General features: G+C 47.2%; 1 protein-coding gene across 5 annotated transcripts in view; it reads left to right on the top strand.

Annotated features, from left to right (window-relative positions):
- The window catches only part of SIK3 (SIK family kinase 3), a 258,789-nt gene that overhangs the window by 240,916 nt on the left and 4,907 nt on the right, over positions 1-12,966 (top strand). For 3 of the 5 annotated variants that reach the window (XM_025355477.1, XM_025355474.1, XM_025355476.1), the window contains 3 exons: positions 1,610-1,949; positions 2,361-3,256; positions 12,421-12,584. In XM_025355477.1, the coding sequence (XP_025211262.1) occupies positions 1,610-1,949; positions 2,361-3,256; positions 12,421-12,584 (1,400 nt within the window). The remainder of the gene's footprint in view (positions 1-1,609; positions 1,950-2,360; positions 3,257-12,420; positions 12,585-12,966) is intronic. The other 2 variants (XM_025355478.1, XM_025355479.1) reach the window with 1 other exon arrangement.

Raw genomic sequence — 12,966 nt, 5'->3', positions numbered from 1 at the left:
TTTGAAAGGCAGAATAACATAGTATTCAGGGGTATGGGCTCTAGAGCCAAGCTGCTTTGGTTTGCATCCTGGTTTCATCAGTTTCTTAGCTGTTAACCCTTGGGTAAGTTAACTTGACTTCTTGAATTAGTCCATTTTCACACTGCTATAAAGAACTGACTGAGACTAGGTAATTTATAAAGGAAAGAAGTTTAATTGACTCATATTTCCACGTGGCTGGGGAGGCCTCAGCAAACTTACAATCATGGCTGAAGGAGAAGCAAGGCTTGTCTTTCATGGTGGCAGGAGAGAGACTGCACAGGGGAAAGTGCCAGAAACTTATCAAACAACCAGCTCTCGAGAATTCCCTCATCATCATGAGAACAGCATGGAGGAAACCGCCCTGTGATCCAGTCACCTCCCACCAGGTCCCTCCTTTGACACATGGGGACTATACTTGAAGATGAGATTTGGGTGGGTACACAGAGCCAAACCATATTACTTCTCAAATGTCAACTGAGGATAATTGTGGTACAGTATGTAGATATATGTAAAACACTTGGAACAGTCTCTGGCACAAAATAGTTCTCAATAAAGGTTAACTATTATTAGTGTTTTTAATAAAACCTCCAGCCCTACCAAATAAAAAGCAGCTACCAGAACCTTCCTTATAGTCATGCCTCCATTTGGCTGTCTGCTATGCACGTGGGCCCCTCTCTTGTGGGTGTATAGATGGGAGTGAAGATAAGTATACCGTGACTGTGAGTCTTCAGAGGTCAGGCATCTTAGGATCTCTTGAGTAACACTCCCCAAGCTACGTCCCTAGTCGGTCTCCCTAGGATCCTTGAGAAGAGTCTGAATTGGCCTCTAGGCCCTTCCTACTTAAAGTGGGGTCCTCCAGCCACCAACATTGGGAGAAAAAGCAAGATCTCAGGTTGTATTCCAGACCTGTTAAGAGTTTTTTTGTTTTTTGTTTTTTGTTTTTTTGAGATGGAGTCTCACCCTGTCACCCAGGCTGGAGTGCAGTGGTGTGATCTTGGCTCACTGCAACCTCCGCCTCCGGGTTCAAATGATTCTCCTGCCTCAGCCTCCCAAGTAGCTGGGATTACAGGCACCCGCCACCACACCCAGCTGATTTTTGTATTTTTAGTAGAGACGGGATTTCACCATGGTGGCCAGGCTGGTCTTGAACTCCTGACCTCAGGTGACCCACCCACCTTGGCCTCCCAAAGTGCTGGAATTACAGGCGTGAGCCACCACGCCCAGCCTAGAGTCTGCATTTTTAACCAGATGCCAGGCCATTTGTGTGCACGCGAAAGTTCAAGAAGCACTGCCTAGATCCGAGTTACCCCAAGAATAATCCATGGACCAGCTTTTAGGGGAACTTGTTGGAAACACAAATTCTTGGGGGCCCATCTGACCTACTGAATCAGAGTTTGAAACATAATTATATAGATAGGGCCCAGGAATCTTCTGTTTAACGAGTTCTCCGGACTTGTCTTGTGCACACTGCAGTTTGAGAAGCACTGTTTGAGCTGGTATGTGGTTTGAGTATCCTCATTGGCTCTCATTACTCCTGGCTGGCTGGTGACCTGGGCACTTGGTCACTCTGAGGTTCCTTTCTCTCCAGGAGCTGCATCTTCCTCCCAGTTTCAAGGCTTACCTTCCCGCAGTGCAATCTTTCAGCAGCAGCCTGAGAACTCTTCCTCTCCTCCCAACGTGGCACTAACCTGCTTGGGTATGCAGCAGCCTGCTCAGTCACAGCAGGTCACCATCCAAGTCCAAGAGCCTGCTGACATGCTCAGCAACATGCCAGGTACAGCTGCAGGCTCCAGTGGGCGGGGCATCTCCATCAGCCCCAGTGCCAGTCAGATGCAGATGCAGCACCGTACGAACCTGATGGCCACCCTCAGCTATGGGCACCGTCCCTTGTCCAAGCAGCTGAGTGCTGACAGTGCAGAGGCTCACAGGTAAGACCGCCTAACGTCACCCAGCCATCTATGCATGGATCCAGGTGGGAGGAAGCCCCTTAGCAGAGTGAAAGCTACCTTACTATTGCTTGCAAAGAAGAAAATGGCCTATTAGAGGAATGTATAAAAATGTCAGTTCCCCTTTTCTTGAAGGGAACATCTTGAAGTTGCTTCCTTCGAGATGAGCTAGATCTATTACCCATGCAGTGCCCTCAGTCCCTTGGAGGTTACTGGACAAGCCAATAATGGAATAAATAGGGACAATGCATACATTTGCCACTTCTCTGTCACACCACAGTTCTCTGTACCAGTGGGTTCTACCTACTGAGGAGGAGGAGGAGGGGCTGTTCCCTGGGAAGTCTAGGACTTGTTACATGGATGTCTGGTACTCACTCCCTTTTGTGTCTGCAGCTTGAACGTGAATCGGTTCTCCCCTGCTAACTACGACCAGGCGCATTTACACCCCCATCTGTTTTCGGACCAGTCCCGGGGTTCCCCCAGCAGCTACAGCCCTTCAACAGGAGTGGGGTTCTCTCCAACCCAAGCCCTGAAAGTCCCTCCACTTGACCAGTTCCCCACCTTCCCTCCCAGTGCACATCAGCAGCCGCCACACTATACCACATCGGCACTACAGCAGGCCCTGCTGTCTCCCACACCGCCAGACTATGCAAGACACCAGCAGGTACCCCACATCCTTCAAGGACTGCTGTCTCCCCGACATTCGCTCACCGGCCACTCGGACATCCGGCTGCCCCCAGCAGAGTTTGCACAGCTCATTAAAAGGCAGCAGCAACAACGGCAGCAGCAGCAGCAGCAGCAGCAGCAGCAACAGCAAGAATACCAGGAACTGTTCAGGCACATGAACCAAGGGGATGCGGGGAGTCTGGCTCCCAGCCTTGCGGGACAGAGCATGACAGAGCGCCAGGCTTTATCCTATCAAAATGCTGACTCTTATCACCATCACACCAGCCCCCAGCATCTGCTACAAATCAGGGCACAAGAATGTATCTCACAGGCTTCCTCAGCCACCCCGCCCCACGGGTATGCTCATCAGCCGGCACTGATGCATTCAGAGAGCATGGAGGAGGACTGCTTGTGTGAGGGGGCCAAGGACGGCTTCCCAGACAGTAAGAGTTCAAGTACATTGACCAAAGGTTGCCATGACAGCCCTTTGCTCTTGAGTACCGGTGGACCTGGGGACCCTGAATCTTTGCTAGGAACTGTGAGTCATGCCCAGGAGTTGGGGATACATCCCTATGGTCATCAGCCGACTGTTGCATTCAGTAAAAATAAGGTGCCCAGCAGAGGTAAGTGTCTCCTCACAGTGAAAGTCCTGGGCCAGTCTGCCCTCATCAACTGACTCAGTAATGTTACCTTTTTTCAGCTGGTATTCTGTGTTCCTAAGAAAAGAATTTCTGAGAAGAGCTTCAGGACCTTCTTGGGGAGAAGCATGTAGGAAGTGGGCATTGGTGGGCGAGGGCTCCATTTTCAAAATCAAAGGACCGTGACACAAAATTAGCACTTAGTCAATAAGATAGATGATCTGTTTCCCTTAGTCATACCCCAGTTTCCTGGAGCCCAGACATTCTTGACTGCCATCAAAAGAGCTAACTTTAACTTTGCAATAGAAAAAAGTCAGCCAAACATAATTTAGTGTAAATAGTGCGGGAACAAGAGTCAAAGCACCTTAATTCTGCTCTTGCAGCTATCATGTATGTGATAACTTTGTCATTTAAACCCTCTGATTCTGATTTTCCTCATCTGTGAAGAAGGTGCGGAGGAACAATGGAGTATCTTAGAGTATCTGTGGAGATGAAAACATGTATATATGTGTTTGTTTCTATGTAATGTTTGTGTGAGAGAAAGAGGCACATTCAGATGATCTGAAGTGTATGATTTCAGTGCATAAATGTGAGGTATTATTACTCTGGTCGTTTTATTAGTGAGCTAAATGTGGAATATTACAGCATCATAAGGGGCCCTATTATTTCATTTTGTACCACTTTATAATTAATGAGGATATTCATTCTCATTCTGAAGGAGATCAGGATTACACTCAGTAAGTTATACTTAGAAAATATAGTTCTGTTAGCATCATAGCATTCATCCTAGACAAAACCAGGAATCTTGCAATTTACCACTCCTCACCATTGCCGTCCAAAGGAATAAAAAGCAATTTATCTGTAAACCGTACAACCCTGAGACTGAGCAGTTTCTTCCATCCTTCCCTCCCCGGAACTACCTGCGTCTCCTGCCCTGTCCTTTAAAGGCAATGCTGAAAACTCAGCTCCAAGGGGAATTCGGTCCTGCGGCACAGAGCAGTAGAGAAGGCCTTGCTGTAAAGTGGTTTCTGTGAAAAAGCCTTGGTGGTGCCAGGTTATACTTACTATGCACTCTTAGGGAGGGAACTGTTGCCTGAAATGCCAATTCAAGCCTGACCTTTTGAACAGGTGGGTGTCATCCAGCTCAGAGGCTGGCCCCAGTGAGATGTATTGTGTCCACCTGTGGCTGCTGTAGTCTTAGTGGACATAGGAGGGTGGGAGCTTTCAGAACCAGGTCATAGGTGGAATGGTTAACAGACCTGAGGGTATTTAGGATTGGGAGGAAAAACTAAGAGAAACACCACACTTGTTAGTTGGAAGAAGGGATCAGATTTTTCTGCGTTCATATTACGGGGCAGAACCAAGATCAAGATAGAAGTTGCGGCCAGGCGCGGTGTCTCAAGCCTGTAATCCCAGCACTTTGGGAGGCCGAGGCAGGTGCATCACGAGGTCAGGAGATCGAGACTATCCTGGCTAACACGGTGAGACCCCGTCTCTACTAAAAAATACAAAAAAAACTAGCCGGGCGAGGTGGCGGGCGCCTGTAGTCCCAGCTAGTCGGGAGGCTGAGGCAGAAGAATGGCGTAAACCCGGGAGGTGGAGCTTGCAGTGAGCTGAGATCCGGCCACTGCACTCCAGCTTGGGCGACAGAGCGAGACTCCGTCTCAAAAAAAAAAAAGTTGTTGCAGCAAATTTCAGCTCATCCTATGGAAGAGCTTTATAAGAACTCTCCAGAATAGGCTGCCTTAGCAGCCTGGGAGCTTTCTAACAGAGGTGGGATCATGGTATGGGGATGTTGTGGAAAAGATTCCCCTGCAAATGGAAGCTTCCAGCACACTATAGTTGGCATGAAAAGGAGATGAGCTCACATTTCTTTTTTTTTTTTTGAGATGGAGTCTCACTGTGTCGCCCAGGCTGGAGTGCAGTGGCACGATCTCAGCTCACTGCAAGCTCCTCCCAGGTTCACGCCATTCTCCTGCCTCAGCCTCCCAAGTAGCTGGGACTACAGGCGCCCACCACCACGCCCGGCTAATTTTTTGTATTTTTAGTAGAGACGGGGTTTCACCGTGTTAGCCAGGATGGTCTCGATCTCCTGACCTTGTGATCTGCCCACCTCGGCCTCCAAAAGTGCTGGGATTACAGACGTGAGCCACAGCGCGCGGCCAAGCTCAACATTTCTATTGTGCCTTCCATGTGCCAGTCACCAAATGCTGTTCACATACAGATTCATTTAATCCTCACAACAACCGTACAACCCTAGAATAACCAACTCTTATTCCAATTTACCAGTGTTAACAGCAGAGGCACAGAGATTAAGTAATTTGTCCCCAAAGTCAAGAGGTATTGAGTGGCAGCTGAACATAAGAGTACTAACACTAGCTGTCACTGACAAGAGAGATGCTCACTGAGCAAGTCCCGGGTGTGCAGGGCACTGAGGAAGGAGCACAGCTACAGCAAACAGTGCTTCTGCCCTCCACCCCTGCCCCAGCCTGGGTCACCGTGTACTTTCAATACTTCTTGAAATGTTTTTCTTCAAAAATTATTTTCTCTAGTTTCTCTTTACCTTCCTTCCTGTGTGACTTCAATGTATAGAAAGTCTGGAGAGCATAATTCCCCATTGTCCCCTGATTGTCAGAGGACCCCTTCTTCGGCAGGCATGCTAGTCTGTTGAGTACCCACTGTTGGTGCAAGTGCTGTGGGCACACCAGAGGAGGGCAAGATTAGTTCAATCCAAGGAATGAGGTAGGTTTCCAGCAATAAGTAGCTTGTGGGTTGGGTCCTGGTGGATGAAGAAGATTTGCCATTTGGATCTAGAGGAGAAGCAAGAGAAAAGAACAATGGGTGAGACTGTCTAAAGGAATTTTTCCAAAGACGGCAGCAGGCTTGGTTGGTTTGAAGTACAGTGTACATGAAGGCATTAGTAGAAGCTAAGGACAGAGGTTTTCTCAAATGCATCATCTAGATTAAGCTGTACCATGAAAAAAACTCAAGTTTCTTCTTTTTTTTTTTTTTTTTTTTTTTTTTTAAGGCAGAGTCTCACACTGTTGCCCATGCTGGAGTTCAGTGGCACCATCTTGGCTCACTGCAACCTCCACCTCCTGGGTTCAAGCTATTCTCCTGCCTCAGCCTCCTGAGTAGCCAGGATTATAGGCGTGCACCACCACACCCGGCTAACTTTTTTTGTAGAGACGGGGTTTCACCATGTTGGCCAGGCTGGTCTTGAACTCCTGACCTCAAGTGATCCACCCACCTCAGCCTCACAAAGTGCTGGGATTACAGGCATGAACCACCATGCCTGGCCTTCAAGTTTCTTTTAAAAACTTCAGAGCTTACATTTTTACTTTACCGAAAAAATCATCAGATAATTTACTGTTCCCTTTTGTCATGAAAGGCTTATAATGCTGTGCCCCCACCGCCCTGCAGGCAAGTGGGAGAGCTTACTCTTCTCAGCCATTCTGGCCAGGAAGGAATGCCTGCTGTTTCTTTTAATGGTCTCCATCTCAACTGTGTTGCACAAGACTCTACTGTAGGTGCTGTGCGAATGCAGAGATGAAAGGATAAAGAACCTGTCCTCAGGGAGCTTCTACTCTACCGGGGGATGTAAAACAAGCTCATAAACAGCTTTGCTATGAAGTGCTAGGTACTGAGTGCTACAAGAAGTATCATTAAGAAGAGCAGAGCTAGTGTGATCTTCTTAGCATTTCTTAAGGGTAGATGAACAGGGATTGTTGGTGTTATTTAGTTACTTTTTGAGCCAGGGTCTTGCTCTGTCACCTAGGCTAGAGTGCAGTGGTACAACCACGGTTCACTGCAGCCTCGACTTCCTGGGCTCAAGCAATCCTCCCACCTCAACTTCCTGAGCAGCTGGGACTACAGGTGTGTGCTACTACACCCAGCTAATTTTTTCTTTCCCTTTGGTAGAGATGGGGTCTTGCTATGTTGCTGGGGCTGATCTTGAACTCCTGGGCTCAAACAATCCTCCCTCCTCGGCCTCCCAAAATGCTGGGATTACAGGCACGAGCCACCACACCCGGCCATGTTGGTATTAGTAAAGGAAAATTAGATGCCATCGTATTAGTGTCCATGGTTACCTATTTCCTTGATGGCGATTTGCCACCAGCCAGTATGAGGCCAGGCACTGTGAGAGCACTGAGCAGGCAGCATGCCAAAGGTTTGGAGAAGTGTCAGATTTCACATGCCCCATGCTGTCTGTAATCTCCCTGCCTGCCACCCTAGGAGGAAAAACAAGGTTTGTCTTCTATAGTGGTACATACACTTGATTTTTTTGACTTTGCAAATAAATACAGCAGCATAATCAGTCTACACCATGAGATTACCAACTGGAACTCACAAAGAAAACCACATCCTCTTCTCTGAGCTCAGTCAGCCTCAGCATTATTACTCAGGCCTCATAGAGCAGTAAAATGCTGACAGAGTCAGAGGAGTTACCCCAGAGCCTTTAAGGGGAGTATGCAGGCACGTCATTGCTCCCATTTTCTCTCAAAACCCAGTAAGTGAGTAAGGACGAGTCAACATTGACAGATTCAATAGAGAATTGTGCAAGTTGCCCCAAAGTTCCCCGGGCAGGTGAGTGGTGTGCATTGTGTCCGTTTGTGCATTTTCCCCCCTGTGTGATCGGACGATCATCCCACCTCTGCACTCTCTTAGCTTTAGTTTGATAAATTCGAGCATGTAACTCTGGGGAACCGTCTTTCCTCCATGATTTCTATGTCCTTTGGTAGCTGCTGAATTGGCGTAAAGGGTTGTCACAGATTTGATCCTCAATCTCATGTTCCTTGGGCAGTGAGTTAGTCTGTTTATACCCCCCAAAATGGTCAATAGGGTCTCATTCATGGAGTGTCACAAAGGACTTCTAAACTCAGGGTCCGCATTCTTAACCAAAAATCAGACTTGACTTACTTGGTCTTTTACAGTTGATTAAAGACTCTTTTACATGTGTTGTCTTTTTGAGCCCCCAAACAACCCTCATTTTTCAGATCAGGAACCTTGAGGAGAAGCTGAAAGATTTGCCAACACTTGTGTACTTTCCTGGTGAGGGAGCTGGGTCCTGACTTCAAGTTTTCTGATCCCCTGGTCATATATTTTTTCCTTTATACCTCTTTGCCCACTCTGTACCCTCCAAGCACAGCTGCCAAGTGAAAGATGCTAGCTTCCATGTCTTTGACCTACTGATGATACTGAAACTTGAGCATTCAGAACCCTGGTGTATCCCCTGACTCCTATTAATGCTCTTTTTCATCTGGTTTTTAACTCACATTTGTCTGTCCTGAATCAGAGGCTTCTCTTGGAAATTAAAGTTTCCCCGAGTCATTTGTTCATTTACATATGGGTAAATTGTCCCTCATAATTCTGCAAGCAGGGTTCTGTAATTAAATCTATTTCCTTGTTTGTTTTTGTCAGCTGACTCAGTACGCCCTTATGCACTCAGAAATAACATTTCTAAGCTGAATAAAAATCATGCCAGACTTTATTGAGCTTTTACAATGCAGTAACCTCTATGAAGCACTCCACACCCATTGAGTCAGTCCTGTTGTACAGATAACGAAGACCCAGCAGAGCGGGATAATTCACCCAAGCTCCCGCTCCTCAGGAAGCCGCGAAGCCAGGATTTACGGCCCAGTCTTCCTGACCCCAGAGCTTGCGCTTATGACCCTTGTGCTCAACTCCAGCTTGGCTGAGGGATGAGCTCTGGGAAGACCCCCCACATGGTTTGTCAGGCAGTCGCTTGTTCTGTCTTGGTGCCTACAGGCATCAGACCTGAAGGTGGGGAAGAGAGCAGACAAGGCAGAGCGCAAAGGTGAGTGGTGGGTGTTTTGGTTTGCAGAGGCCCCATTCTCAGGAATGAAAACAAGTTCTGAGAGAGGGAGGGAAAAGACCCTTAAAAGACACGGCAAACAAACCAAAACACTGAGGCCTCCAGAAGAGGCAGGAAGGCTCCAACCAGGACTGTATACATTGTGTTAGCTTTGCTGTTTCCTCATGGTTAGTAATGATCTTTTAAAAATCTTTAAACGAGAGCATTCATGTTTGTCCTTGCAGAGAGCAAAGAGATGCAACTGATGAGATTTGCATCCAACTATATAATTAGGCTTAAAGGAAAAAAGCACCCCAAGGAATTGAGTAGATGATGTTAGCTATCAAAGAAGACAATATAGGTTTTTGAAAAAGTAAGAAGCGGCTGCTTGCATTGCTTCTTGGCAAAGCAGACAGAATCATCATTTCCTCACTCCTACACAACCATGTTGCACCACTTCCTGCCAGTGGTTTTTGGTTGGCCCTGGTGCGAACATGCAAGCCGTGCCCACTGAGAGGAATTGGGCAGAGTGGGTAGGATGGGCGGGCTAATCCCACAGAGCGAGTCCTGGTGTCCTTTCTTTTTTTTTTTTTTTTTTTTTTTTGAGACGGGAGTCTCCTCTGTCGCCCAGGCTGGAGTGCAGTGGAGTGCAGTGGCGTGATCTTGGCTCACTGCAAGCTCCGCCTCCTGGGTTCACGCCATTCTCCTGCCTCAGCCTCCCAAGTAACTGGGACTACAGGCGCACGCCACCACGCCCGGCTAATTTTTTGTATTTTTAGTAGAGATGGGGTTTCACCGTGTTAGCCAGGATGGTCTCGATCTCCTGACCTCATGATCCACCCGCCTCGGCCTCCCAAAGTATTGGGATTACAGGCGTGAGCCACCGCGCCCGGCCATCCTGGTGTAGGTTTTCTTTCATCTTCTTCTCTCTGCTGGTTTTAGCTTGCTGTAGCAAAAGAGTTGGCTTCTGGCTGTTCCTTTTACCTCTTTGCTCAGAGAACTTTCAAAAGATTTCTCACTTGCCATCATCTTTGGTAGTTGGGAAGCTCCCTTCTCTAATTTTCTCCAGAATGTCTTGCATTACTAGCAATGTGCATGTCAGTTAGCTTCCCTCCCCCTCCATCCTGCCTCTGCCCCTAAGTCCAAGCCTAACCTTAATCATTATAGAAAACCATTTAAATACAGAGACCTGAAATCCTTTACCCAACAGTCAAGAAGTATGCTTTGCTTTCAGTATTCAAATAGATCATTGGAATGGCACAGTTAGCATTAGAGCTGTGTTTGCTATTAAGAGTTTTTTTTTTTTTTTTTAACTTAGTCCCACCGAGAGTCAGTTTATCCAAGATAAGCTCAGTAGTTTCCAAGAGGCATTAACTCAGAACACCAACCAAGCAAATACAACTTATTTTCACGTCCCAGGCTTTTAAAGACTGAAGTCAGAAGTGCTACCAGGAGGATCCTGTCAACATAGGTGTGGCTTTGATAGTCTTCTTGACTATCCTTGATCAAGAAAAAGTACTCATTCCTCTTTCTCTCCAATTCTAATCTATAGAGTTGTATGCTCTAACAGGATAGTAGCCCATATTAAGACAGCATTTATTTTTATTATTCTTTTTTGAGATAGAGTCTCACTCTGTTGCCCAGGCTGGAGTGCAGTGGCATGGTCTTGGCTCACTGCAATCTCTGCCTTTTGAGTTTAAGCAATTCTCTTGCCTCAGCCTCCTGAGTAGCTGGGACTACAGGTGCACACCACCACACCCGGCTAATTTTTGTATTTTTAGTAGAGGCAGGGTTTCGCCATGTTGGCCAGGCTGGTCTCTAACTCCTGACCTCAGGTGATCCACCTGCCCCGGCCTCCGAAAGTGCTGGGATTATACACTCCCGGCCTAAAGAGCATTTACTGACATCAGTGAAAGAGATCATAATGGGTATAGGACAGTGTTCTAGAACACTGAAGGTTCACAGACATACATGAGATATAGTTCTTGCCTGCAAAGAATTTATAGTCTAATGTGAATGATTAAGTACATAATTGAACATGGTACCAAGGATAATGTTAGAGCAATCAGACACAAAGTCTTTTGAAGTTTAAAGGAAGAAATGATCTATTTCTGTTTGAAAGGAAAAGTTTAAAAAGACAATAGCATTTGATATGAACATAGAATGATGAGTTGCTTTGGATTGGCAGGAATGGAGGCAGAAGAATCAGTTATTTGCAGATAGAAGGAACAATGAGAGCAAATGCATAGAATTGTGCATAGATGGGGGAGGACAGTTAAGTGGTCCCATTTGACTAGAGCTTAGAATGTGTGGAGAGGGGATTATGAGACACTGATTGGAAGATAGCTGGGGGCAGTGTTATAAAACAAAAGTGGACTACAGAATGGTTGGTCTCTGTAGGGTAGTAATGAGGGATTGGTTATGAGTCTAGCAAAATAATCCAGGAAAGAGGTAATCAGGTTTCCATGAGATTGGCAACAAAGGGATTGAAGTGACCAGCATTGCAGGGGTAGATTCAGTACCAGGAGTAAGGAATCAATAGTGGCCCCAAGAGCTTATGCCTGGAAGATTTAGAAAATGAGGCATCAATACAACAATGTCTGAAGGAGTAGTACGTTATGGGGGAAGTGGATGGGTTTGGAACTGGACATGGTAAGTGCTACATGCTGGCTAGATATCCAAGGAAAGATACCTAGTAAGTAGCTGGAAGTATGGATCTGGGGCTTAAAGGAGCACTTCAGTAATTCTTTACATAAAAACAGTACCGCCATGAAAACAGATGATGTTGCCAAAGTAAGTATGGGGAGAGAGAAGGTCAAGGACAAAAATGTGGAGAGTACTTGCTTAGAAAGGGTAGAGGGGCCATCAAAGGAGTCAGAAGCAACAGTGACAGAAGTAGAAAGAGGAGAGGAGCAGTGTGGTACACTGAGGTCACCGGGGGAGGAGAGAGGAGGCAGCCGCAGAACAGACGCATCCTCCCAGGCTAGAGCGTCCTGAAAGCTCTGAGAGTAATTCTCATGTGCATCTAGGTTTGAGAACAGATCACTGTTAATTCAACAGAGAAATGAAAGAAGAGAAGGTTCAGTGGGGTCCAGCCATGCCCTGTTATGTGGGATTTTTTTCCCTAAGGGTGTGGCCCCCTCCCCTACAGCTCATCTTTTGGAGGGCTGGTCCAGGCTCCTCTCAGCCGTGACCACCGGCTGAGGATTAGCAGTTAGTGTACACGGTCTCCTCAGCCTTGCCCATTGTCCCTTGCAAGACATTTCTTGGATGGGAGTTTGCAGTGCTGGGAGAAGTTCCGCCCCACTGACTCTATTCTGCTGTGTCTCCTCAGAGCCTGTCATAGGGAACTGCATGGATAGAAGTTCTCCAGGACAAGCAGTGGAGCTGCCGGATCACAATGGGCTTGGGTACCCAGCACGCCCTTCTGTCCATGAGCACCACAGGCCCCGGGCCCTCCAGAGACACCACACGATCCAGAACAGCGACGATGCTTATGTATGTTGGTCCCTCCTGCTGCGCAGAGGTGGATCCTCCCAGTCCCAGCCTTGAAACAGAGCATAGTGATGTGGGGTAGCCTCTCTTGGCCGCTCTCCTCGGTCGGCATCCAGACTTTCTGGAAACTGTGGGGAGCATTTCTTTTCTTCGTCTTTTTTTTTTTTTTTGAGACGGAGTCTCACTCTGTCGCCCAGGCTGGAGGACAGTGGCGCAATCTCAGCCCACTACAACTTCCACCTCCCTGGTTCAAGTGAATTTTGTGCCTCAGCCTCCTGAGTAGCTGGGACTACAGGTGCCTGCCACCACACCTGGCTAATTTTTGTGTTTTTAGTAGGTATGGGGTTTTACCATATTGGCCAGGCTGGTCTCGAACTCTTGGCCT

The sequence above is a fragment of the Theropithecus gelada genome, chromosome 14, assembly GCF_003255815.1.
Source record: "Theropithecus gelada isolate Dixy chromosome 14, Tgel_1.0, whole genome shotgun sequence".
Classification (NCBI taxonomy): domain Eukaryota; kingdom Metazoa; phylum Chordata; class Mammalia; order Primates; family Cercopithecidae; genus Theropithecus; species Theropithecus gelada.
The sequence above is the reverse complement of the archived record's forward strand: the minus strand, read 5'-3'. Positions and strand labels throughout refer to the sequence as shown.